The 24725-nt window shown below is 47.8% G+C and overlaps 1 protein-coding gene across 3 annotated transcripts in view; it reads right to left on the reverse strand.

Annotated features, from left to right (window-relative positions):
* PROM1 (prominin 1) overlaps positions 1-24725 on the reverse strand; it is a 90934-nt gene that overhangs the window by 17495 nt on the left and 48714 nt on the right. For all 3 annotated transcript variants that reach the window (XM_045834316.1, XM_045834318.1, XM_045834317.1), the window contains 9 exons: positions 19767-19887; positions 17833-17896; positions 16777-16866; positions 13049-13266; positions 11181-11255; positions 8791-8854; positions 4436-4595; positions 1858-2010; positions 537-660 (listed from right to left, as the gene is read on the reverse strand). In XM_045834316.1, coding sequence (XP_045690272.1) covers positions 537-660; positions 1858-2010; positions 4436-4595; positions 8791-8854; positions 11181-11255; positions 13049-13266; positions 16777-16866; positions 17833-17896; positions 19767-19887 — 1069 coding nt within the window. The remainder of the gene's footprint in view (positions 1-536; positions 661-1857; positions 2011-4435; positions 4596-8790; positions 8855-11180; positions 11256-13048; positions 13267-16776; positions 16867-17832; positions 17897-19766; positions 19888-24725) is intronic.

Here is a 24725-nt window from a genome sequence, read left to right on the forward strand (position 1 = left end):
TCCCCCGAGTGTGCGGTAGCTGGTCTCCGAGGGAGAGCGTTTAGAGGGAGGCTGGACTTCAGTTTCTAACGGACTCAGCGGACTGCCTGCCGGGGACAATCTGTCTGCCAGGAGGCGTAGAATTTATCACCCCTTCCGCTTCCAACGCATGGCCTCAAACCATCTGTGTGGGCAACTGTCATCTGGGAAACTCTTCGAATATCAGAAACTTCCTGGAGCGTGGGAGGAACCCGACAATTTATCTTCCAATATTTCCAGCCACATTTGACAATGACCGCTACGGAAATCTCTTTTTCTCCCCAAATATTACCAGCCCCATGGATACACAGGCCTGAATTCCTGGCACTGGTTTCACTTACCAGAAATATACCAGTGTATTTTTTTTTTGCTTGACACATAACAGTGGGAATCTCAACTTATCGAATAAAAACGGAACCCCTCATCTGTTTGCACTGCTCTTGAAGAAACCCACGAGATAAGGAGAAGTGAATGTTTTGGCTCGAGCCTCCCATCATGGTCAAGGAAACCGCATTTACCTGGAATAACTTCTTGCTTTGGTAAGGTTCACAGACCAGTTTTTCCACATTTCCACCAATGACAAAAGAAAGAACCACAATGATCATCAATATCCAACAAAAGAGGAAACTGATTCCAACCCCTCTGCAAAAAAAGAGAAATAAGGTTAAGAATTCTACAAGGAATTATTCAATATTCAGTATTACCTACCCGTCGTCACTGACTCCGCCTGTTCAGTGGAGGAAAGGGACCTGAATCTTCAGCTGTTTGCGGGCTGAACGGGTCAGCCTGCCCAGGAGCGAGGACAGAAAGTGGTAAGCACGGTGGCCTTGCAGTCCTAGGCGCAGGCGTATTTAGGCAACCCTTGTGGCTTAGTCACGGGCCCACCCGCAGCCAGCACCACGGTTCGGACATGGGCTCCGAGTCAGGTGAGTGAACTGGGGCTTTCTGCAGAGGACACAGTGAGCGGGGTGGGGGGGGGGGTTCTGAGGCAGGAAGCGTGCCTTTGAGGGTCCGAAAGGGGCCCCGGTGGCTCTGTACCCAGAGGGGGCACAGAGTGTGGTGAATGGCTGCTCGAGAGACAGTGGGGGTGTAGAGGGTGGTGGCTGGTGGATCCAGGGCAGGGGAGCTACTGAAGGGCTTTAAGCGCAGAAGACACACAACCCAATTTCTCTCTGGAGAAGAACATTCTTGGGGAGCATGAAGGATGGGATGGACAGGCAACTTCTGTTCGAAGTCAAGTTTCTAGAGTTTCAAAGGAAACAAGTTAGATGGCCATATGGAACAGTGTCTGATACCAGGCCAGTCTTTAACAAGTATCTGGTGTGTGGATGGATGGATGTTTGGATGAATGGATCGGTGGATGGATGGATGGTTGGTTGGATTGGTGGATAGATGGATGGATCAGTGGATGGATAGACAGATGCATGACTGGATGGATGGATGGATGGATGCATGGATGGATGGATTGGTGGATGATGCATGGATGCACGGATGGATGGACGGGTGGATGGATGGATGGATATGAATGCAGAGAAAAAACAATGGGAATAAAGAGAGCAAACTTTGAAATAATTTCCATGATAGCTGCTTTAAAGAGGACCCCACTGTAGATAAACAGTGTGTTTAAGCTTGTCTATCAAAGTACAACTAACTTAGACATTTCCTTTTACTTTTTTACTTGATGAAATTTCTCACAACGACCAACGTATGATCACATGTACACACCACTGGAACCGAGTGCTCAGCCGAGAGGCCCCCAGATCTGTGCAACACCCGGGCCACCTGCTGCCCTCCCTGAGTTCCCAGCCCTCCACACGGCAAGGAAGAGCAAACACTCACACCATGAGGAAGATGCCCCCCGTGTTTGAGACGCAGCCTCGCCTGGTGGGGGTGGCATTCCGGTCATAGCCACACAAGCCGCACAATAAGCCCAGGTAATAAAAAGTCACAATGAGAGTCAGCACACTGCAGGCTACCAAGCCGCCCAGCCACCTGGTGAGAGAAGCACAGAGCGTTACTACACGGGAAAGGGGGGACATCACGGCAATGCAAAGCCGTCACACCAGGGTGGGGGCCGCTGGGTAATCCTTGGCGATCAAATGTCAGATTCCCCTGTTCAGTCCCTCAGAGGGTGACATGAAAAGATGCTTTCCTACCACTAGGTCTTCCAACCCAATAAAAAAAGGTCTTAATTTTTATCTTGGTTTCGAAGTGTTCTCACTCCATGGGATCATTTCCTCCTTTGCCTCACTGCTGTGGCGCTCCTAAGCAGGGTCTGCTCTACTCCTCCAGGGCGACTGGTAACATCAGCCCTGACGTCTCCATCCTTTCCAGGCCCCTAACGCTGTGGCCACCTATTAGAATGGTGACGAGATGCAAATGGATCACGGTTAGCCCACACATGAAGAAATACTGGGCTTTTCCCCCCTGGTCTTTCTCTAAAGTATTTGGTGGTTGCAAGAATATCTGGGGGCATTGAGTTCTTTATGGAACCACAAATTCTCTACGTGGTGAGTGCATTGAATATTTTAAAATTTTACAAGCATCCTAAATCACATGCTTGCAGAATGCAAATCTCAATTTTGTAATGGTCCCATGTGACATTTCAGGATAATGGATCCTCAATGAGGTCTTCCCGGCATTCCTGGAACGTACAATAAGGTTTTCCGGCAGCTGAAGGTAAGACTGTTTCCCAACCTTTACAACACCAAAAAAATAAAGAATTTACTCCCAAGACAACAGCCCGCCCCTAAAGCTTTTCATTCAATTAAGAGCAATCTTGATAATTATAATAGCCATCTGCATCCATTCTGTGGCGTTTTGTTCCAGATCCTGGGGACGCGTAATTCAATAAGCCTGGAGCCTGGCCTCAGAAATCTTTTACCGTTAATGCTTGCCTCATCCGCCCAGGCACATTTCTTCTAAAAATGAGCCGAGAGACTCTGGGCAGGGGAAGCTGACATGGCGACAGAGAATGGTACCATTCTTTCCATCTGTGGAACGCTAATGGGATTGCCAGCTCATTGAGCAAGGGTCTGTCTTATGTCTGTCCTGATACCCGCTGGGGTGGCCGAGCCCCAGGGGAGGGACGTGGCCTGCTGCTCACAGGGCAATGACAAGAGACCAGTCAAGTGGGGGTTGAAACCCCCTCTGCCATGTTATTGCTGCTTTACGGGAGTTGTGTCACGCCCCTGAGCCTCAGTTTCCTATGAAACCGGGCTATAAACAGGACACAACCCAGGGTGGGGGAGGGGGTGTGTGCATTTTATAGGCGATGTCACGCGTGCGGTGCTGGGTGGGCACACTGGAACTGTCCCCTAAGGGCTAATGATGGCCGTCACGATTTATCCTGCGCTCTTGCATGACCAACGGCCTGAAGAGGAAGGAGCGTGTCTGGAGCGTGCGCGGGTTTGGGCAGTGAGAACAGTGCCGGGGGCTGGTCACGGGGCTGAGCCTTTCAGGCAGGAGAGCACATCCTAACATCTCACCTGGCCCTCCAGATACCTCCAGTCCCCAGGTCCTCCCTGGCACCGCCCAGGGCCGAACCCACCACGGACACCTGCTCCCGGGCCAAACCTGAGCGGCTTACCTGAGCTCTCTGGACAACCGACTGGGTTCAGGGACGTTCCTGCTCTGAGCACCAGCCTCTCCGTGTTTATTGTATCACCCAGGGATGCAAAGAGTCTCACCCCAGTGCCCTTGTTCTTCTTAATTACTTTTAAGTTTTAAAATCCTGGTACGTGCTTTAGATAATTATAACTAAGAGTCTAGAAGCCACTCACAACATCAAAATTGCCAATTATTAAAAATTTGTCTCGAGAACTTCGAGCCTGCAAATTAAATAAAGGTATGAAGTGCTTCATGAATTTGCACATCATCCCTGTGCTGCGACTACACTGATGTTCTTCCTATGGTTTCAATTTTAGTCAATTGCGTTTTGTTTCTGGGATATATATTTATTTCTAAGCTTTTACGATCTGTGACTCTTTCTCTTTCAATTACCGTTGATGTTCAATATCATCCTCTGTTAGTTTCAGATGTACGACACAGTGGTTAGGCGATCACGTGCTTTATACAGAGTGGTCCCCCGGTGAAGGAATGAGGTACAAACGGGCAGTTACAGAGCAGTCACAGAAATGTAAATCACAGCACCAAGAATGCCGTCGATAATGTCGTGATAACTGCGCCTGGGGCCAGCCCGGCACTGGGAATACCATTTGGTTTCAACTTTGGTATCTGCCCTGACACAGTGAACACTTCCACTCTCCTAGGTGAGTGTAAACCAGGGTGAATCCGCCAGGCCCTGGCCTCTTTGTACACACCTGCTCTCGTAAGATTATCCTAGTTGGCAAGTCCAGTTTGTACCCCGTTCCACAGCAAGGCTGCCCTCGCTCCCCAGCTCGGAGGAGGCACCCACCTGTATGAATTGTACTCCTCCAGCACGGGTAATGTGCGGTGGACGTACGTTTCGACGTCATCGATCTGATCCGAGAAACCTGTCAGCTTATTCTGAATAGAAATCTGCTCCTTTACATTTTCGATGTGTGAACCAATGGAATTCAAGGTACTTTTGATCCCTGAAAACAAAAATACCTCCGTTATGTATTTCTGAACCTAGAGGAAACAGAAAGTTTTTTTTTGGGGGGCGGGGACCAAACTGAAAAACTCGAACCACTTTTACTTTTTCCCAGGTTATGTATGCATTTAAAACATGACAAGGCTCTGTACCAAGCAGATGTAGCCAAGGCCATCGAAAAGCAATTACTTAACCAAACAGCAAGCTATGAGCGTGGACTGTGATGACATGGTGCTGAAATCAAGCCAGAGTTTTCTTCTACTTATTTAAAAACAAAAATAAAGGGTCGGAGGATTCAAATGTACTGTGTGCCTACCCTGGGCCAGGCCCTCTTACCAGGGTTAACTCATTTATTCCACTGAGGTAGGTAGTCTTAATTCCCACTTAATAACAGTGACCTTGAGGCTCACAGAGGTTAAATACTTGCCCATATGTCTCGTTTTTGGAAAGCACTAGAAATGGGATTTACCTAAACTCTAAAAGCTTCTGTTAAGTAATTTCAGAAAAATAATAATTTCAGATAATACAATCATTCCTCCGTGTAAGAAATGGCATTCGGGAACACACGACTTCTCCAGGACTGATTTTTTGAACACCTGCCTCCAGACGGCATTCTTGGTAACGTTTTGTGGGGCTCGTGCGAACTGAGAGACTGGTGAAAGCGCATCCGTGTTTCCCACACGCGAAAAGCAACAGCACTCCCGGCGGTCAAACCGTTCTTGTCGCCGTTCGTCCGACCTTTCCGGGAGCAGATGAGCTCTAGCTTTCTGGGAAGGGTCGGTGATCACACCAGCAGGTCCTGGGACCAGCCCCCTGGGGTGCGAGGTGCCGCCTGGCCCGACCCTCGCACAAGGCCTCTGGACAGGGATGTACTAGGAACACACGTGTCGGTTAAAAGTCCTGATCCTAGCCCTGGCTGGCGTAGCTCAGTGGATTGAGCGCGGGCTGCAAACCAAAGGCTCGCAGGTTCGATTCCCAGTCAGGGTACATGCCTGGGTTGCAGGCCACAGCCCCCAGCAACTGCACATTGATGTTTCTCTCTCTCTCTCTCTCTTTCTCCCTCCCTTCCCTCTCTGAAAATAAATAAAATCTTAAAAAAATAAAAGCCCTGATCCTGAAATCTCTCTGCGGCAGCCGAGACAAGCTTAACTGTTCTCACGGTGTGACTCTGTGTCTCCTGGGGACTTCTGGGTGGGTGGCGGCGTGGTCCAAGATGGCACTATGCAAACTCGGGGGGGAACCTTCTCCAAAGCGTGCTGTTCATGAAGCCTGAACTCTCGGCATCTCGCGGGAGGAGACGGTCATGGCACCGTGGCTCAGCGCCTCCTCCAAAGGGCTTTGTGCCCGAAGACCCCACGGTCCGGGGCCAGGTGACTCCACGGGCCTCTTTCTTACCTCTGGGGTGTCTGGGAGTTGGAGATGTGCCGTTTAGATGCCCCCTCTCCTGTGAACAGGTCCCTGAACTCAGAATGGGGCCCCTCTGCTTCTCAAGCTCTCCTGCCCTCTCACACAGCCCAGCTCCCTGGTGACTCTGTACGTGCCTGGGGCCCTCTCTCAGTGAATACCTTCTGCAGGCCTCCGGAGCTGCTTCCTCCAGGAAGCCGTCCACCCTGGCCCCACTTTGGACCCCTTGCACATCCCTGGACGTGTTACCAGAATGTGATAAACGGCACCTGCGCACATGCCCAGCCAAACGGGAAGCCCAGGCCATGCCTCCTCACTCGCCTCCCATCCCAGAGTCCGGCAGAACCTGGCACACAGTAGGTGCTTAAACCATGTGCGCAGGATAGGACTGAATGATCGAAACATGGCAGCTGAGAGTTTCTACTTGTTTTAGGAGAACATGAAAATAAGCAATTCATATTCCATTCCGGCTGATGGAATGGCGCTCGGCCAGACCCGAGAAAACTCTGGCTTGTGTGTGGGCAATGACAGTGCGTGCAATGGGCCTCGCTCGCGCGCCCTGCACACCTCGCTTTGCCAGACTTACAAGGGAGGGCCGCACCAACTGGCAGGAGAGGTCCAGGAAGGGGAGACGGGGGAAGTAAACAGAGATTAGTCAGCAGGTGGCCATACGACATTCAGCGCGCGTTAGCCCTCCGATGCCGGCATATACAACCGTGGGACCTCCTCTTTAATACATCAGTATTTCCAGCTGGAATCTTAGACTGAACACGAGGGCACCCACAAGGCATCCAAAGCACGGTACAGTGGAAAAATACTATTGGGGGAAAAAAAACAAGTACTTCTACCTAACACAGTATTTCAATCCACTTGGTCAATAGCTAAACAGAAGCACTGAGAAAAGCATCTTTTAAAAAGAGAAGATAGTCTGAGATATTACTGTAGCCTATGTTTTCTTCTAGGATTTTTATGGTTTTGCAACTTACATTTAAGTCTTTAACGGAAACAAAGGGGAAAAAATAAGCAAAGGGGACTATGTCAAAATAAAAACCTTTTGCACAGCAAAAAAACCCAACAAAATGAAAAGGGAACCCACTGAATGGGAGGGCATACCTGCTGGTGATACACACGATAAGGGGTTAATTTCCGAAATATACAGAGAACTTATCCAGCTCAACACCAGGAAGACAAACAACCCAGTTGAAAACTGAACCCCCTCCCCCAAAAAAAGAAAGAAAAGTGGGCAAAGGACCGAATAGACACTTCTCCAAAGAGGACATACAGATGACCAATAGACATATGAAAAATGCTCAAGATCACTAATTATCAGAGAGATGCAAATTCAAACCATAATGAGATATCACCTCATACCTGCCCAAATGGTGATCATCGGTAAGGCAATAAACAAGTGTTGGTGAGGATGTGGAGAAAAGGGAACCCTCGTGCACTATTTGGTGGGAATGCAGTGACCCCACTTCTGGGAATATATCCTAAGAAACCCAAAACAACAGTTCGAAAGAATATAAGCACCCCTGTGTCCATTGCAGCATTATTTACAAGAGCAACATCTGGAAACAGCCCAAGTGCCCATCAGTAGATGAGTGGATAAAAAGCTGTGGTATATTTACACAATGGAATACTACTCAGCCGTTAAAAAGAGAGAGAGAGAGAGAGAGAGAGATCTTACCTTTAGCGACAGCATGGATGGACCTGGAGAACATTATGCTAAGTGAAATAAGCCAGTCAGAGAAAGACAAATACCATATGATCTCACTTATGTGTGGAATCCAATGAACAAAATAAACTGACAAACACAACAGAAACGGAGGCGTGGACACGAGGAACAGACTGACGGCTGTCAGAGGGGAGGTGGGAGGGGGCGCTAGATGAAAGAAGGTGAGGGGATTAGCCAAAAAACGTAATAGATGTGCATAACCCATACACACTGACAACAGTGCAGTGACGGCCAGAGGGAAGGGGGGTGGGGACTGGGTGCAGGTGAGCCAAGGCGGGAAAATGGGGATATCTATAACAGTGTCAAAAATAAAGTTAAAAAATACAAATAAAAGATAGTTAATGTCCCAGATGAAAAAAAAAAAGAGCAAGAGAGAAAATACAGTCTTACACAACCTCAGAAATCTCTACTCTCAGAAAATAACCCAGGTTTATCCCCGTTCCTGCACCAAGAACTGTTTACGCCGTGTTCTTTCTCTGCCCATTGCCCCTAAATACCAAAACCTGAATCCAACACGAGCCGATCATTTAAGGCCAGTGGCAGGCGCTCACCCTCCGGCCCTCTCTCCAAAATCGTAAGCAACCTTAAGAGCCTAAAATATCATTGCCTCAGCATAAGAGGCACATGAACATCTTTGTCAAAGGCAAAATAAATCCTTCTACATGGTATTCCAAAAAAGCAACCACTTTTAAGTTCTTTTAGGAGCTATAATAATCTACAGTTTTTCCCCAGTGCAAACGGTCGGAATGTGACCTCCCAGACTTTGGCTGTTGTTAGTTCGGACAGCTTCTGACGAGGGTTCGTCACCCCCGGTGGCCCTCCACCCTCGGGGCGAGGGTAACTGTGGTCAGTAGGGGGTCATCGTTTTTAAAAACTACATCGCATGTGGAGGTGGCACCATTGAAAAGGCGATATTCATTTATTTTTCTAGGTCTTAGTGAGAGAATAGTATTTACGAGGGAAAAAGAACAATACAATTCTTAATGCATTTCTTTGTACTAACGGCCCGACCTTTAACAAGGAGAGACGCAAAATTATTTCAAACTGTGAATCTCACCTGATACCACGTCCACGGTTTGGTTTTGCACACTCTCAGGTATATCATTAAAGGATTTATAGCCCTAAAAATAGTTAAAAATAAATTGATGTACACGGTAAGTAGAACAGCAGTTAACCATCACGCATTTAGTAGAGAGTACAAAAGCAAAATAACAAATGCAAGATTTACCTAAGGCATAAATTATCGTTATATGGCCATTAAACGTCTAAAAATATTCCCTTTAGAGGGGACTTTCTGTAAATTGTATCCACCAAAGATCATGCTAGACATTTTTAACTTTTAACTTTTCACTCGTGTTAAATGATTCCATGTATTTAGAGTATACCAGTGTTTCTCAAATGGAGGCAATTTGTCCCCAAGGAGACATGTGGCGATGATCAGAGACTTGTTGGCTATCACAGCTGGTGGGGGGTTGGGGGGGCGCTGCTGGCCCCGTGTGGGCCGGTGTGGGCTAGCGAACACCCTTCAGTGCGCAGGGCAGCCCCTGCCGCAGAACACGGGCAGCCCACGGTGCCTGCAGCGCCGAGGTAAGGGGCCCTGACCCATGCAGTGCACCAGTGCGGCTGTAAATTCGTATCCGACTCCTATAGAAGAATTTCCAAAAATAGAACCTCATTTTTCCAGTGCAATCACATGATAAGAGTGGAGACCTAGTCTCACAGAAAACAACTAAAGTACAGTTTAGAGAGAATAAAAACTGTAGTGGGGCTGAAAGGAAAACAAGACAGCCACGCCAAGCTAGATTACTCTGTGGCCACGTCTGTGACAGGAAAGTGTCATTACTTCCAAGTCAGTCAATCAAACAGCCAGCCTTTCCCTGGGGGGTTGATTTGTGTTTGTGTCTGTCGGCTGGTGCATTTAGCCAGCTGCCTGGGACCACCATGGCAATTGTGACCGGTTCTGAACTCCACGTCTGTGTCCCCCCCAAAATGCAAATGTTGAAGTCCTGACCCCCACAGCGAGGTGCTAGCAGGTGGGGACTTTGGGGGGGTCTTAAGGCAGGGGCTAGGAACGGGGCGGTGCCCTTACAAAGGGGACCCCAAGAGCTCTCTCCACGGGAGGAGACCACCATGCTAAGGGGACACCATGAGAAAATGCCGCCTGCAACCTGGAAGGAAGGGGTCTCCCGCCAGAACCCGCCGACACGTCCGCACCCTGATCCCAGACTTCCAGCCGCCAGAACTGTGAGAAATCAACGTCTGTGGTTTGTCAGCCGCCCAGTCTATGACATCCGTTGGTAGCAGTCCAGTCCGGGTGACTGGCTTCCTTACACTGATGGTGCCGGCGGGGTTCCACTGCACCCTGGCAACATCGGTGACACGGAAAGAACATCCCGACTCCTGTCTCCTCCAAGGTGACTAAGCCACCCCCAGCACGTGGGAGCTGGTGTCAGTTTTTTCTGTGCTCCCGACCCCAGGTTGGGCTTGTGCGGGTCACCCATGACAAGAGGTTTTATGGCTGGAAGGAGCCTTACAATTCCCCTAATTCAATCCCTTTACTCAGCAAACCACGTGACACCTGAGTCCAAAGACCAAGAGCCTTAATCACTTGTTTAAGGGGATAAGTACTTGGTTCCTATGTAGCTGAGTTTAATAGCTACGATGATATTTTTATATCCATGCTAACAGACATAGTAGAGTCAGGAATAAAACTATTCTCTCCCTTTTCTACAGGCCTAGGGCACCTACCAAATCCTAATCTACAGAGAAATACTCTCTGGGCACTCAAGGCCTTGGCTGAATAAGCAGCAATAACTGGTAGGCTATCGGGGAAATCTAGGCCAATGGGGACCCCGCCTTTTTTAGGGTTACCAGTCCAGTGGGATAGCCCAGACATCAAAGCAATAATCACGGTCATGAGGAACTTAACAAAGAACACTAGCAATGCTGTAAGAAAATATGAAAATGGGTTTTGACCTGGCCAAGATGCCCAGGACAGGCCTCATTGAGAAAGTGAAGTATGAAACTTAAAAAGTAGCTTGTGCTGCGTAGCCTCGGTAGCTGGGCCCAGCAGAGGGAGGCGGGCAGGGTGGCAGCGTGCACACGCAGGCGTGGAGGCAAAACACCAGCGTGGCTGCTCCCTGGGCGGGCGGGGGGCAGCTCGTGGCATAGTCAGTGTTGACCCATCGGGTTCTGAGCCCTGGAAAAGTGAGAGCCTGTGTTTCTTCTGCTCGCTTTGGTCCTAGCATGGTGTCTTTGCACGTAAGAGATGCTTAATAAACATTTTTTGAGTCGCAACGATGCACAGAATTACCTGGAAGTGAATAGTCATCGCCCTTCTTGGCAACCCCTCTCTGGAATTCCACTTCTTCTTTGCTGTTACCTATTTTCTTACATATCAGTTTATTATTTAAAATAAGCTACTGCGTATTTTTCAAAACAACGCACCTCTTCGACCAGGCTGGACAAGTCTGTTTGAAGCACGTGAGTGATATTATCAATTTGCTTATCCAAAGATGGGAGCTGGAATGTGAAAAACAAAATAGAAGGCAAGCCGGTTACTCCCCAAATCATTTGTCATCTTACACCCAAGTTCCGCGGCCTCTGTATTCCAGGGGGTGATCTAAATTCCTTAGGGACAGCAGAGTATTGTTTGGGGAAACCACATTTAGCTCAGAATGGCCCGTATTAAACACTACCTTTAGATACCTGGAGGTCTCCCGCTGCGGTCAGGAAAAAATGAGGGAACGAAATTTAACACAGCTCGAACAGGCGTGACCTCAGAATTTCGGGTACTGAATATTGTTGGATAAAGTTATAAATAACTTTTAAAAAACACATCTGAAAGCACTACAGTCCGCGGTTATATTGGTACAATTGTCTGGCATAAATTTTGACTTTATACGATACTATGCATGGACTCCAAGTGATCTCTCTCTTGCCAATACCAGGACAAACACCTCGGGCCTCCCGACACGAGTCACCCAGGAGGGCACAGCATCACTTCCGTGATGTCCTGACGAAGACGCACACCTGAAAGCTAATCCCGAGGGGAGATCGGACAAACACAAGTTGAAGATCATCCTATATGACAATTGGCCTGTTGTCTTTGCAAATGTCAGCGTCCAAAGACAAAGGCAGACTCAGAAACGGTTCCAGATCGAAGAAATTAAAGAGACACGAGAGCCAAGGACTCCGTGTGACCCTGGACGGGACCACAGACTGGAATGCGAGGAAACTGTTGTAAAGGACGTTTTAAGAAAAATTGGCAAAATCTGAATATGAAGTATGGTTTAGAAGGGAGTATTAGGCCAACGTTATATGAGCACGCCCTAACTTTGACAACTGTATAGTGGCTATGGAAAGGTACAAAATCTTTAGGGGTAAAAAGAGCATAATGTCTGTAACTTACATCTAAAAGGCTGGGAAAAGAACAAAATGCATTCTACTTTATGCACATATATGATAACGTGAACAGATAGATGTGAGAGAGATGGGTAAATGGGTACCATGACAGGATCAAGCGGATGGAGCAAAGTGTTGGTGATTGGTGGATTTGGGTAAAGGGTGCGGATGGGGGTTCCCCGTACCATTCTAGTGGATTTTCTTCATGTTTGAAAGTACACAAGAATAAAACATCATGTTCAAACACACCCGATCTCAATTTAAGTGCGAATGCAGACCCTGGGCTCTAAGAACCGCTGGATGCTGACAGAAGGGATTGTAGGAGCCATGCAGACACGGTTGCTCCTGTGTTCGGTTGCTCCTGTGTTTTGGTAAGCCTGATCCATGAAATGTGAAAGTGAGGAAAATACGGCTCTATTAAAATATTATTTTATATAAATGTGATATGTATATGTATATCACTATCTTGATAAATTAAAAACCATGAGTAGACATGATTATTTTATATATTCAGAGCTTTGTACATTCAAGTGGCTCCAAATTCTTTTTTTTTTCTGTAATCTCTTCGGGAATATGAGAAATTATTTTATATTTAGATATATGTGGTCAACATACTAGGAGCTTCATTTCAAAATATATTTTGACTTTTAAAGTCTACAAAAATGCATTCTGTTTCCCTGTTTTTTTTTTCAAAGTTGAATTCACTTTGGTGCCCCGTCGAGTCGATCTCGGACAGCTCACGAGGGGGGGTTTCCCCGGGTCTCCCGCCCCCTGCTGCGGGTGCACGTGGCTGACCCGGGAGGCCGGCGGAGACCCAGGCCACCGCGCACCTGACGTGCGCGCCCACGCGGAGCTCTGCCCAGCGGTCTGAAGACACAGCCCCAGCCCTGTGGTACGGCCACCCTCCTCACCTGACCCAAGTTGGTGTTGTCATCCAGCTGGCTGAGAGTCGTTCTGACGTCATCGCAAGTGGCCGCCTCTGGTTGCGCGGAGCACGCGGGGTCCTTGAGCGATTGCTCCAGGTTCGTCCTTACGTCCTGCAGACTGGTGCTAAGTCGTGCAGTGGATTTCTTCAGCTCCCCCAAGGTTTTGTTCACGTTCAGCAGGGCTTCTCTGGTCTCTTTGATGGCTGTAGGAACACGGTCCGCTTTAGAACACTGGCCTGGCAACGGCAAATCACTGCTCATCTACAGCGGTCCCCTGAAGGGACATGACATGCATGTGTATATGCCACCGGAAGGCCACCAGAAGAGCCTGCTGCCAGGGGCAGTCTGAGAGGGGAACACAGGGCCCCTGCTGGCCTCCTCTGCCCGTCACTACGACCAGCTCAGCCTTCCCACTTGGGGAACATGATGGGGACATCCGGGGGTGGCGTTAACTGGCTGTCACTGGCACAGCAGCCTCAGGAAAGGGTGTTGCCACCCTAGCTACACCCAGCCTTGCAGAGGCCAGCCCAGAGAAGCTAGCATCTTCACTCGCAGGCAGCTTTGATCCACGTGAAACGCTGGCCACACCCAGACGTGTTTTAGCTATGGGAAGTCAAAGAGCTGGACGTACACACAGAGCGATGGTTAAGAGCACTGATTTTGGATTCAGGCAGGTCCGGGGTGCAGACACGAGCTTCCCTACGAGCTGTGTAAGTGGGAGCCAATTCCTGAATGTTCCTCGGCAATTTCCTCATCTGCAACTGGTGAAACCACCACCATGCTCCTCATGGAATGTGGGGATTGGAACACTCAGACCGAACGTCCTCAATGACCCTGAGTCCCTCTGTTTCACGCTGGGAGCCCCGCAGCCTGGAACGCATTCTTACACTGGGACATGCCCAACAATTGCTTGTTGTCCTGGTTTCTCTGGGGCATAGAGCTCTCTGTATTCACGAGTGGGGAGGCAGCCCATTTACAACTCGTTCCTACAGTGACTCACAGCCACAGCAGACGATGATGGGGAATTGAAATTAGAGGGCACTGCTTTTCTTCAAAGCGAGTAAGTCTTCCAGGCTCACAAAACGGATGGCGGAGCCACCTTTGGGTGTTGCTGGGAAAAGAGTGAATGCCCTTACAAACTCACCTCCCCAACTTTCCTGGGCAGTCACGTCAACTTGAGAACTGTAACAACAACAACAACACACACACACACACACACACACACGTGCGTGCACACTTTAATGCTTGCGTGTTGTGGAATCAAAAGTAGTTTGAGGTCTCACGTCCCAGTCCTGCTACTGCTTTGTAATAGCACCCCTGGCAAACTCCTCCACCTCTTGGGACCTCGGTTTCCTCATCTGTAAGCTAGGAAGCTGGCAGGGTCATCTCCAGTCACTGGGAGACTCTGTCATTCTAGACTTTGTCCTAGCAGGTCTGCTCCTAAGAGATGGCCTTGCCCACGCCATCCAAGCCAGCACCCCAGCACCTGGCTCTGGTGAGCCCTGAGGAGGCTTCCAGGATTGGACTGTGTGACCACCAGTCCCAAATTCCGTCGTCTCCTCTGAATAGGAAATCTTCAAGTTTGCTTCAGACAATCTTTGCTCTTGAATTCTGCTCTAGCTGTATCACAACAATTTTTGAAACTATTTAAGGCCGTTATTTAAGGCTTTATCCAAGAGTCACTCTGGGCCTCAGCGTCTCACCTCTCCCACCTGCCTCGCAGAATTATCGGCATAGAGCTGGTACCTGCTCTGTTAGAGGCTCGGTCAGTACCTGTGTTAGCAAAGCCAAAGCAAAAAACCAAAAACAGAGAACCCAGTGGCAACTAGAAACACACGACAAAAGGGGAAAGGGCGTACCAAATGCACAGCACAGAGCACACACCTCACCTCTTCGTGCGGTGTGGTCTGCCTCTATGGTCTGCCTTTCCACCTGGACTTCAAGATATAAGCCATTGTCAGGCAAGAGACAAATGACAACAAAAAATGACGGATAATATAAATTGATGGCCTAGAAAACGTGTCCGCTTGGGCGCCGTCTGTTGACACTCCGGGTTGTGAGTGCTATGCTGTCCTGGCCCCAGGACCGAGAGGTGTAAACATGCGCAGATTTTCCGAAGGCTTCAGAGCATTTTATGTCTATAAAATATCTAGTGGGCTGTAACGCTGGGAGTCGACCCAGGCCTGCCAAGGTTGCATATTATGTAGCTGAAGTCAGTGAAAAGATGGGTCAGAATCCCCAGTTCAGTGAACTCATGTTTTACCAACACGTGGCACATTTCCTTTACAGACCCTGATGTGCCACTCAAATATGATTTGCACAAATAAATTTGCATGTTTCTGCTCTCTCCAAAGGCTACTAAATGCATAAACTTTTTAGCCAAAACATTTTTAGCCAAAAAATTGACAAAGTTGTTTATGAACCACATTTTTCAAAGCGTTGGCCAACACCCAAGGCTACACTGTCACGGATTTGGCCTGACTTTTAAAAAATCGAATTTTAATACTAATACATGAGGCACAGAAGAGAAAAATAAATGTGTTTTAATTGTCTGTCGTCCAGAGAGAACTATAATTCAAACATTAAATCTTGGGCAAACCACAGGGCGAGAAGTCAAGGCCCACACCAACCACGTGGTATCGTTCATCCACTTTTGTGCAGCCTTTACCGGCAGAGTTTTGGGGCAGGAAGAGATCTTGGCAAACCAATAGTTCCAATGCACTGGCCCACGAGGGGCGTGGGGTGCAGGGAGGCCTGGCCACACTGGCTCTTGACTCCACAGTTCTAGCTCTTCCTGCAGGGTGGCGCTGGGCTGTCTGACCGGGGGCGGCACAGAAGCACCCTACATCTTCACGTTCCTGAATGCACCCAAACATCCTGTGGGATGGTCCTACGCAAGCTCCATAGCCAGACTGGGGTTTGAATCCCAGCTCCCTGATCTTGGACAGGTTGCACCATCTCTGGGCCTCACTGTCTTGAGTTGGTAAAATGCAGGCAACTTCATCACCCCACAGAGCTGTGAGCACTGACCAATCCGGTGCAGGAAGAGCACTTGATACATAGCACAGACATGTTCTCAGCCTCTGGAAGGGCTTGGGAGGTCTTTTTTTTAAACTGCAGTCCAATGTGCAGTTTATTAAGATCAGAATATCTGTTCACTCGTCCTATCAGCTGTGGTAACTTTGAATACATTACGTATATTTTCACTTTACAGAACTAGTTCTTTGGGGGGGGGGGGGAGGGAAAGAGTAATCAGTAGACCCCAAAGCCTAAAGTTCTATAGGCTACATGTTTTCTGTAGCCGAAGTCAACAAGCTTTTTCTGTAAAAGGACCAGGTAGTAAACATTTCAGGCTTTGTGGGCCACAGGGGTGCCGCCCTAGAGTGAAAGCAGCCAGCGGTGATGCTTAAACAGATGAGCACACCTGTGTTCCAATAACTTTGTCAACAAAAGCGGGGGGTGGGCCCCTATCAAATTCTGCCACTATTATTCCAAATGACTTGTAAGTCATCCATGTAACAGCTGTGACATAAGCTTTAGAAAAAAATCCTATGGTGACACAGTGTGCCTGGCCTGTGTACAAGAACCCAGATGGTGGCTGTCACCCCAGCAACTCTACGGGGAACCACAAGAGGCAGGGCGAACCTGGGAAGCCCGCAACTTCTGGGTGGTGCGTGCTCTCGGCCCGTCGGTCTGTCACGCACGGCACTTACCCTCCGCCGTGGCCTTGATGTCGTCAAGGACGGGGATCACTTTCGGTCTCAGTTGTTCGTGAATTCCCCCTCCAAGCAACGACTTGATATCTGAATTCAAAAAGGCACAAGGGAGCGTGAGGTTTGGTCCACGTGCCCCCTCTCTGTTCCCACGCCTGCTCTCCGTCTGCCCCACAGGGGGTCCGCCCCGGGAAAATCACCTGCAGTCTCTCCCGCAGAGAAATCCCGCTTTTATGCTAGACCCTGTTTGGGTGTTACTCTCGTGTGGAGGCTTTTTCCATGTTCTTCCAAGTGCCCACACCAGCTGTGCCCCAGGGAGAAGTGAATCACCAGAGACTCCGTATTGAATCACGCCAGGAACACGGGGTTTATCATCTTGAGCTGTGACTGCCTGAGGCCCGAAACCTCTCCAGCCAGACCCAGGTCTCACCACCCTGACACCGCCGACATTAGGGCCCAGGGAGTTCTTTGTTCTGGAAGTATTCAGTGCATGTGGGGTTTTTAGTGCCACCCCCCCGCCCGGTCTCAACCAACGGATGCCATTAGCCTTGACCCCAACCCTTGGCTGTTGGGACAACCAGACATGTCTCCGGATGTTGCCAAATGTCGCCTTGCTGGCAGAGCAGCCTCTGGTTGCAAAGCCTGAGCAAGGGTGTGCGTGAGCCCCCATGGGCACGCAGGGACGGGCATGCCCGGCCCTCTGCTTCTGAGGCCCCGGGCTTCTCCGGGGCCTATTTCTGTCCTTCACAACGAACCTGACAGAGACCCATGTCCTCCCTCACAGGGGCCTGAAGAGCAAGCACTTGTGGCTACAAGAAAGCAAAAGCAAAAGCATTTTGCTGGGTTTCCATCCTTGAATAAATAACATGCCGCAAACTGGCAATAGCTCTAGGAATCACCTTTCTGTTTTCCCCTCTTGTCACACAGAAATTGTAGACACGCCACACTTCGCCTCCCAGCCCACGTCCTGTGGGAGGTGGCCTTAGCATCTTCTGGCCAAAACAGACAGACAAAAAAAAAAAACAAAAACCCAAGGCAACTTTAAATTCTACTCACTGTCCAGATCTGAGAACGCCTTCTCCTTAGCGGTGGTGTACTGGCCCAGGACATAGGTGATTTGCTAAAATAAAATAAAACAACATGAAATCTTCTCTTCTAAGATCCGAAGCCACCATAAAAAGAGATTTAACATACAAAAATTAGCCTGAACCAGAACATTTAAAAAAGAAAGCACGTTCTTAGAGATGTTTCCATTTTCTGATACCCAGGCTTCTTAACAATACCCCTAAGTTTACTAGCTTAAGAAACATGACTTATTGTTCCTCAGAGTCTGTGCACGGGCTCTGTGGCCAGCTGGGCTGGGCTGGCGTGGTCGGGCACACGTGGGCCCCCCTCTTTCTGTGGTCTCCGGTCTCCCCAGCGTCCAGCCTGGGTGCTCTCACGCTCTGGCCCTGGCGGGAGGGGAACAGGGCTGGAGGCTGCAGGGCCTGGGGAAGCTGAAGTTCAACACCTGCAGGAGGCCACGTCCGCTGAACGCTTTTGGTCAAAGCCCGTCACAGAGACGGCCTGGATTCGAGAGGCGTAAGCAGTTCCATCTTTGGGAGGGAGATGCTAGAAGGAACGTGAGGCCGCCGGTAACTACCCCGCCAGGACCGTGTTAGTTGGAGGCTGCTCCTGAGCTTGCCGGTCCCCCTCTGAGTCTCAGCGGCTCCCGCACGCCCGTCACCGCTCTGCTGCTGTTCTCACGTGACTAGGGCCAATCTTCTCCGTGAAAATGTGCGTCATCGTTTAACTTCTCCCTTCTCCCATTAGTAGAGTAAGAACGAATACCTTATGGTGTCTGGGGTCAGGTATGCTTCCTCTACAAAACGACTAGGTACATTCTCTGCCTCATTTTTCGTGGACTTCCTAAAACACTCTTCAAGTGTTTGGAAGTAGGTAGGTTTCCCCACGAGCCGTAACAAGGTACTCTCCTTCCAAGTGTGTGAAAGCAATGCCCAGGCACCCCAGCCACACTCGCTGTGTATTTAATTTTGCCAGCATTTCAGGGAAAAGGTTTCGCTATGGAGTCTTCAAAACAACAGGCGAAAATACGATGAATTTTTATGCCGCCTGGGAAAACGGAACACTTCCCTCCCTGTCCTGCTGTAATACGATGGATGAAATTAGCTTCTCCAATTGCAACATTTAAGAACTGCCTGTCTCCTTTGTCCTTGGAGCCCCACCCCCATGTTCACAAACTAGGGCACTGTTTCACGGGTCTGGGTTTTGCAGACTGCAACAAACTTGGGAGAATGCCCCTGTGTGAGCGGACCCGTGGGTTGTGAGAGCCCCGATTACCAAACCCGGCAGGCCGGCCTTCCTCCCCAGGCTGGTCCCCTGAGCTCAGCGGCCTGTGTCTGTCTGGCTTCTGCTCAGGTGTTTTTAAAAACGACCTTCTGAACAGGCAAGACATCAATGTGTTACTGGGGACACAGGAAAAAGGTCCCTGAGCTCTTCATGTTCCCGTCCCCAAAGACAACGTGTGTATGTGTGTGTGTGTGTGTGCACTCCCCCATCTATATAGACATTAGCAAATGCGTGTTTATAAAGCAGAAAGGTTTCATCACAAAGATAACTTCATGCAAACAATGGAGAGTTAAGTATACTGCCCAAAAGAAAAGGACCATGGCACCTAAAGATTTTTTTTCTCTAAAGAAAATAAATCATGAGACTCTGAAAATGGTTAAATACTTTTATAATATATACTATAATTTTATGTTATACCTCCACAAAATAAGATAACACCAATTTTGAAAACATGTTTTTGTGCTCTTTTAGAAGTGACTTGCTGGGCCTTCATTCCTTCATCTACAAAAGTAAAAGATAACATGTGTCCACAGGGGTTCCCGGGATTTCTAGAAGGTCTAAGTAAAACTTCAGATATATACAGGAACTCCAAAAGGCCCCACACACGAAGCATCACGGGACACACAGATCGGGGTTTTTACCGATGGAGTTTCATTCAGGAGCGTTCTCAAGTCTCTGAAATTGCTGCCTGCCAGCTTCCGCGTCTGGAGGATCTGGGTCCTGAGGTGCTCGTTCGCCACAAAACCATAGATGATACCAAGGCTGCGGGAAAAGCACAGGACAAGGAAGAGCATTTACTGTGTGACCGTGGGGACACGCCAGGTGCAGGGTGGCACTGCGGACGGGAAAGGGCGGGGCTTCCGAGAGGAGCCCCCGGGGAGGACCTGGCCTTCCTCCCCACCCGGTCCCTCCACCGCTACAGCCTCAGGACACACCTCTGCACACACACACACCCCCAACACGAACACCTCTGCTCCCCCCAAGAAGACTACCAGCAAAAATGCCAAAGTGACAGAACTGCTTTGGGCTTTCAAACAGTTTTGGTTCCTCCAACTGTCTTGGTTAGTTTTACTATTGTCCTGGTTGAGAAGCAGCATGTGTGACATTAGCATGAAAATGTTCTATGAAAGAGCTACAAACAATAACGTCCATACTATACCATTCCATTTTATATAAAGCCCAAAATCATGCAAAATAATCCTACCGAAAGTCAGCCGTTGAATTGGGGGAGGGGCAGGTCCTAATGTAACTAGTGTATTCACTTCATAGAAACTCACGAGTATGTATTTATGACAGGGACATTTTTCATCATGGAAAGCATACTTCAATAAAGACTTTCAAAAACCCTATGGGAAAGGCTCCTCTATGTGAAAATAAAGAACATTTTTCAAGAGAAAAAAATGGCTACACTTAACCACTCTGAGGGCTTTTAATACTGACTAGTTACTAACAACGTCCTGACTTAATTAATTTGACCAATCGGTTTGTTTTTAATGTCAAAGCCTGAGAACAAATAAAATGTTAATATCTAAAATTGCTAATTACCAAGGCTTGTTGGATTTAGCCACTAGGTGGCAGTAAGGAATTGCATAAACTCATAACAGACTGTTTTCACCTACAGAAGTCAATAAGGAAATCGTTAGTTTGTAACCATTCAACACAGAGCATATGGATAGAACAAAAAGTTCTGATAGAATGAAGTTTTGCAAATAATAAACAAACCCTGGGGGGAGATTCTGGTGCAGAGTACCAACACCTTGCCATTGCATCAAAAGCAATACCTTGGGCTTTCCACAGTCATCTGTTTACAGGTGGGGTAGCTGAGTGTCTGTTTCTGCACCCGAAGGCCCATGTTCCCAGGAAACCTCTCCGTCTCCTGTAAATGGGGACAGCTATTCACCCATTTGCAGTCATCATTCATTCCAAGGGGCACCCATTCGTCGCTGGTCTGACTTAAAACACTGTCCCGTTGCAGGGTTACACGGGAGCGTTAGATTTCCCCACGTGAATCCAAAAAGGTCTGTAACACACACTATAGAACAGTGTTTCTTATGTTTAACGTGGACTGGAGCAGGAACACAAGACTTTGCCACTGTGGCCCCTAACTCACACTGCGCGAGCTGGAGAAAGTCGCGAGCCCTCTGTGAGCTTCGGCTGGAGTCACGACCCTGAGCGTTGCCACCCGAGAGACGTGCTTCCCCAGCCACAGAGCAGAGGGCTGCAGGACGGTCACACATCCTCCAAGGCTTTTGTTAAGTCTGGGTTCATGTCGGTGGTCATCTTTTTAAACAGTGAGTATTAACCACATTCTGGGCCATTTGGAATGACCACCTTAGAGTCCATTTCTGTCCGACTTCGGTCTGCATTGGCATTCAGGAGGCAGACTTTCATCCCATAGCAACAACAGCTATTAAGTCATGACTTAAGTTATTAAGTAATGGACACTGATGCCAAAGAGAGCCAAATGACCCAAGATAATGACTTTGGAGCAATGTGGACAGAAGAAGGAAAGAGTTGAGTCATAGCAATGTACTTGAAGCGTTATTTACCACGCCAAATTTCAAACACCTGTGGTGAGTCAGGATTGCCACCTGCATACCTGCCCACGACAAGATTTCACAGTGGGGACCCTGGCTGTCTCTCCCCAGCATGTCTGAATGATTTGTCATTCATCACGTTCCAGACACGCTGTGTCATACAAGAAGTCAAAGTGAACTTGGGGAACAAGCAGCAAGACCAAGTCCCCCTGGCCTTCAAGGGCGCCCTGGCTGGAGCCTCCTTGGTTCCTCTCCCAGAGGGCTCTCCTGAAATGCTGGTGGGCTGTTTCTCATCTCACACTATTTTGTCTTTATTTTTAACCTGTGGTTAATGTTTCTAAAAAGGGGTGAAAACTGCCTCTTTGTCAATTTTGCATAATGCGGGGTCCCTATGTGTGGTGGGTGCTCAGTGACCGTGGTCTTAAAGACTGGACTTCATTTCATATGGTCCATTTAGAAGATTAGCCACGTGTGTGGGGTGTCCAACTCAGAAGCCGTCTTTGCTCTTTTATTAAATAAATGACTTTACTCTCAAGACCATTAATCAGTAAGATAAATTGCAACGCGACACTGAATTTCAGTGCGACATATTTAAAAAGACCCATGCTTCTGCTGATCAATTATGGACTCAATTAAAATGAAAGTATTGATCATTTAAGAAAAAAAAACAACCGTACTAAACAGGATTCTGGAATAGAATCCAGCAACTGTGAAAGCTGATTCTCAGGCCCATGCCACATCACAAATCTTACATTTAGATGAGGCAGAAGTTCCAATGCCTACGTGGGCAGGCAGGGAACGGCACGGGCAAAGAGCCGGGCACAGACCTCCGGGGGCCGGAGGTCAAAGGTGGGGGTGGGGCAGCTGCTTGGCCGTCCTGGCAAGTGCCCTCCCCGCGGCAGACCCCTGCGGCCAGATCCGCACAAACACCTGGAGATCTGTATTCTTAGGTAAAATCTCCCACCCTTAAATATCAGCAAGGTGTCAAAGAAAAAAGAAACTTTAAATACCAAGAGGACCAACTGGTCTCCGTTTGCAATCTCTAATTTGAAACTTCTATTTCAACACAAAAGATATCGAAAGGGGCACTTTTTTGTGCAGTACAACCAGATCTCAAACATTTGAGCAGAAGATAGGAATTTTACTTTTTATGGTACATTAGCATTACCTTCTCTGTATTTTATTATGACTAGACCAATTTTCTCACATATACCCATAAAAGTGAATACCTAAAGCTTTTAAAGAATAAGGCTAAACCTTTAAAGTGTGTAGCAATTTTTTTCTACCATTTCTACCGGCTTAATATAATTAGCCACCGAAAGCTAAATAAATGCTTTCAGTCTACACCTGATCTCTTATTTTTTACAGAGAATCTTTAACTGAAATGTCAAATAACTAGCTTTCTTATTCACATGAAGAAAGCCTCGTGATTTTCTGGCACGCTAGCTCAGTTCCTTTTCTGGAACCCGTGGCCTCCGAGCCGGGAACCGACGGCCACATCCCTATGAAAACTGAACTTTGAAAAACCGCCGTCTTCCTGAAAATGACTGGGATTCCGTTTTCACCGGGGTAATTGGCAAAAGCTGATCGATTATACTCAGAAACTTAGAAATACGCTGGAGAAATAAAGGCATGGCCGTTCCTTTGTGTTGTTTATAGCCTCTTTTGGAATTCGGGAAAATGCAGTGATGACAAGCACCAAGGAAAGAAGGAGGAGGAAACACGCAGTTATTTTCTGGAGTGAGACACATCTGCTCGGCAGTCCGAGGCCCAAGGTGGAAACCGGATCTTCCCCAGATGGTCGGACAGCTGCAGAAACACAGGTCGGCCTCTGCGGGATTCTGACACACGCGGCCGCCTCGGGGAAAAAAGCTCAGACCCAGCGTGAACATGACCACATATATTCCGCATCAACTGCGGGATCTTTCTCCTTAACACCTATGCCTTTCTCAATCAGGAAAGATAAAGTAAAATCTGAACAATTTTAGATAAAAAAGGACGGGTGAAAAATTAAAGTACTCAGGACTCATTTGAAAAATTAACTTCATTTTTAATTGTAACACTTCCCAGAGAGACACAAAGTAGGACTGAGTCTGATAATAGGTAAGCGACAGCCATGCCTGGTTTCTGAATTAAAAAAAAAATCATTTATAAAGATGATGCACCAACAGTGTCCAAGCTCTGCTGAGGTCACTGTAGGCCAGAGGCTACCGGCTCCTCCTCCGGCTCCGTTCGCACGCCTGCGCATCTCATCCGACCTCTGAGGTGGTCGCTTTCTTCGCCGTTCTATCTGCTCACAGTACAGAAAGCTTTGTGTCCTCCTGGTCTTGACTCTTCGGGGCTCATTTCGATTCCTTGTAAACAATACAGAGCTGCTACTGTCCACCCGTGATGCTGAAGAGACTTGCAAACCAGCAGGGGCGTTAAAAGGAAGGCATCCAAACAGCCATTCTGGATTCAAAAACCCCGGGCCAAGGAGTTTAAACTTCTAGTCTGAATTTAAATTAAGCAAAACAACCTCGAATAGTTTCTTTAGACCTGTTTATGGCTCATATATCAATTGAATGCATTATATGGGATAAAGTAGTTTTAAATATGTCACTTAGCCTCAAATAACTGATCAATTTTAATTTAATTATACTGGAATTTAAAATTATGATTTTCAAACTAAGAAGTTTTACTTGGGTGAGGGAAATATCTTAACTGAATATATAGGAGGCTCTAGAATCACAGAACCTATTTTTTAAAAGAATTTTCTGAACTAAAATATACTCAGAAGAAAAACTTAACTGAATTTGTTTCATGGGTTTGAGTTCTCTTGAAAAAATTGCAGCATTCATTTTGTATATAAATGACAGTCAAATTTATTTCTGTCTTTGTGGCCTTATTGTTTATATATTTTGCTATTTAAACAGAATGTAAATAATTTAATCAATTCAGGGTGAACTATAACACAAAAATATATGTAATGCAAATAAAGTCCAATTTAAAAGTTGAAATCTCAAACAGGTTAAATTCTTCATTCAGAAGAATTGAGAGCTCATTATTACATATGTAAACGTT

The sequence above is a fragment of the Phyllostomus hastatus genome, unplaced genomic scaffold (genome assembly GCF_019186645.2).
Source record: "Phyllostomus hastatus isolate PE091 unplaced genomic scaffold, TTU_PhHast_1.1 phas_contig_196, whole genome shotgun sequence".
Classification (NCBI taxonomy): Eukaryota; Metazoa; Chordata; class Mammalia; order Chiroptera; family Phyllostomidae; genus Phyllostomus; species Phyllostomus hastatus.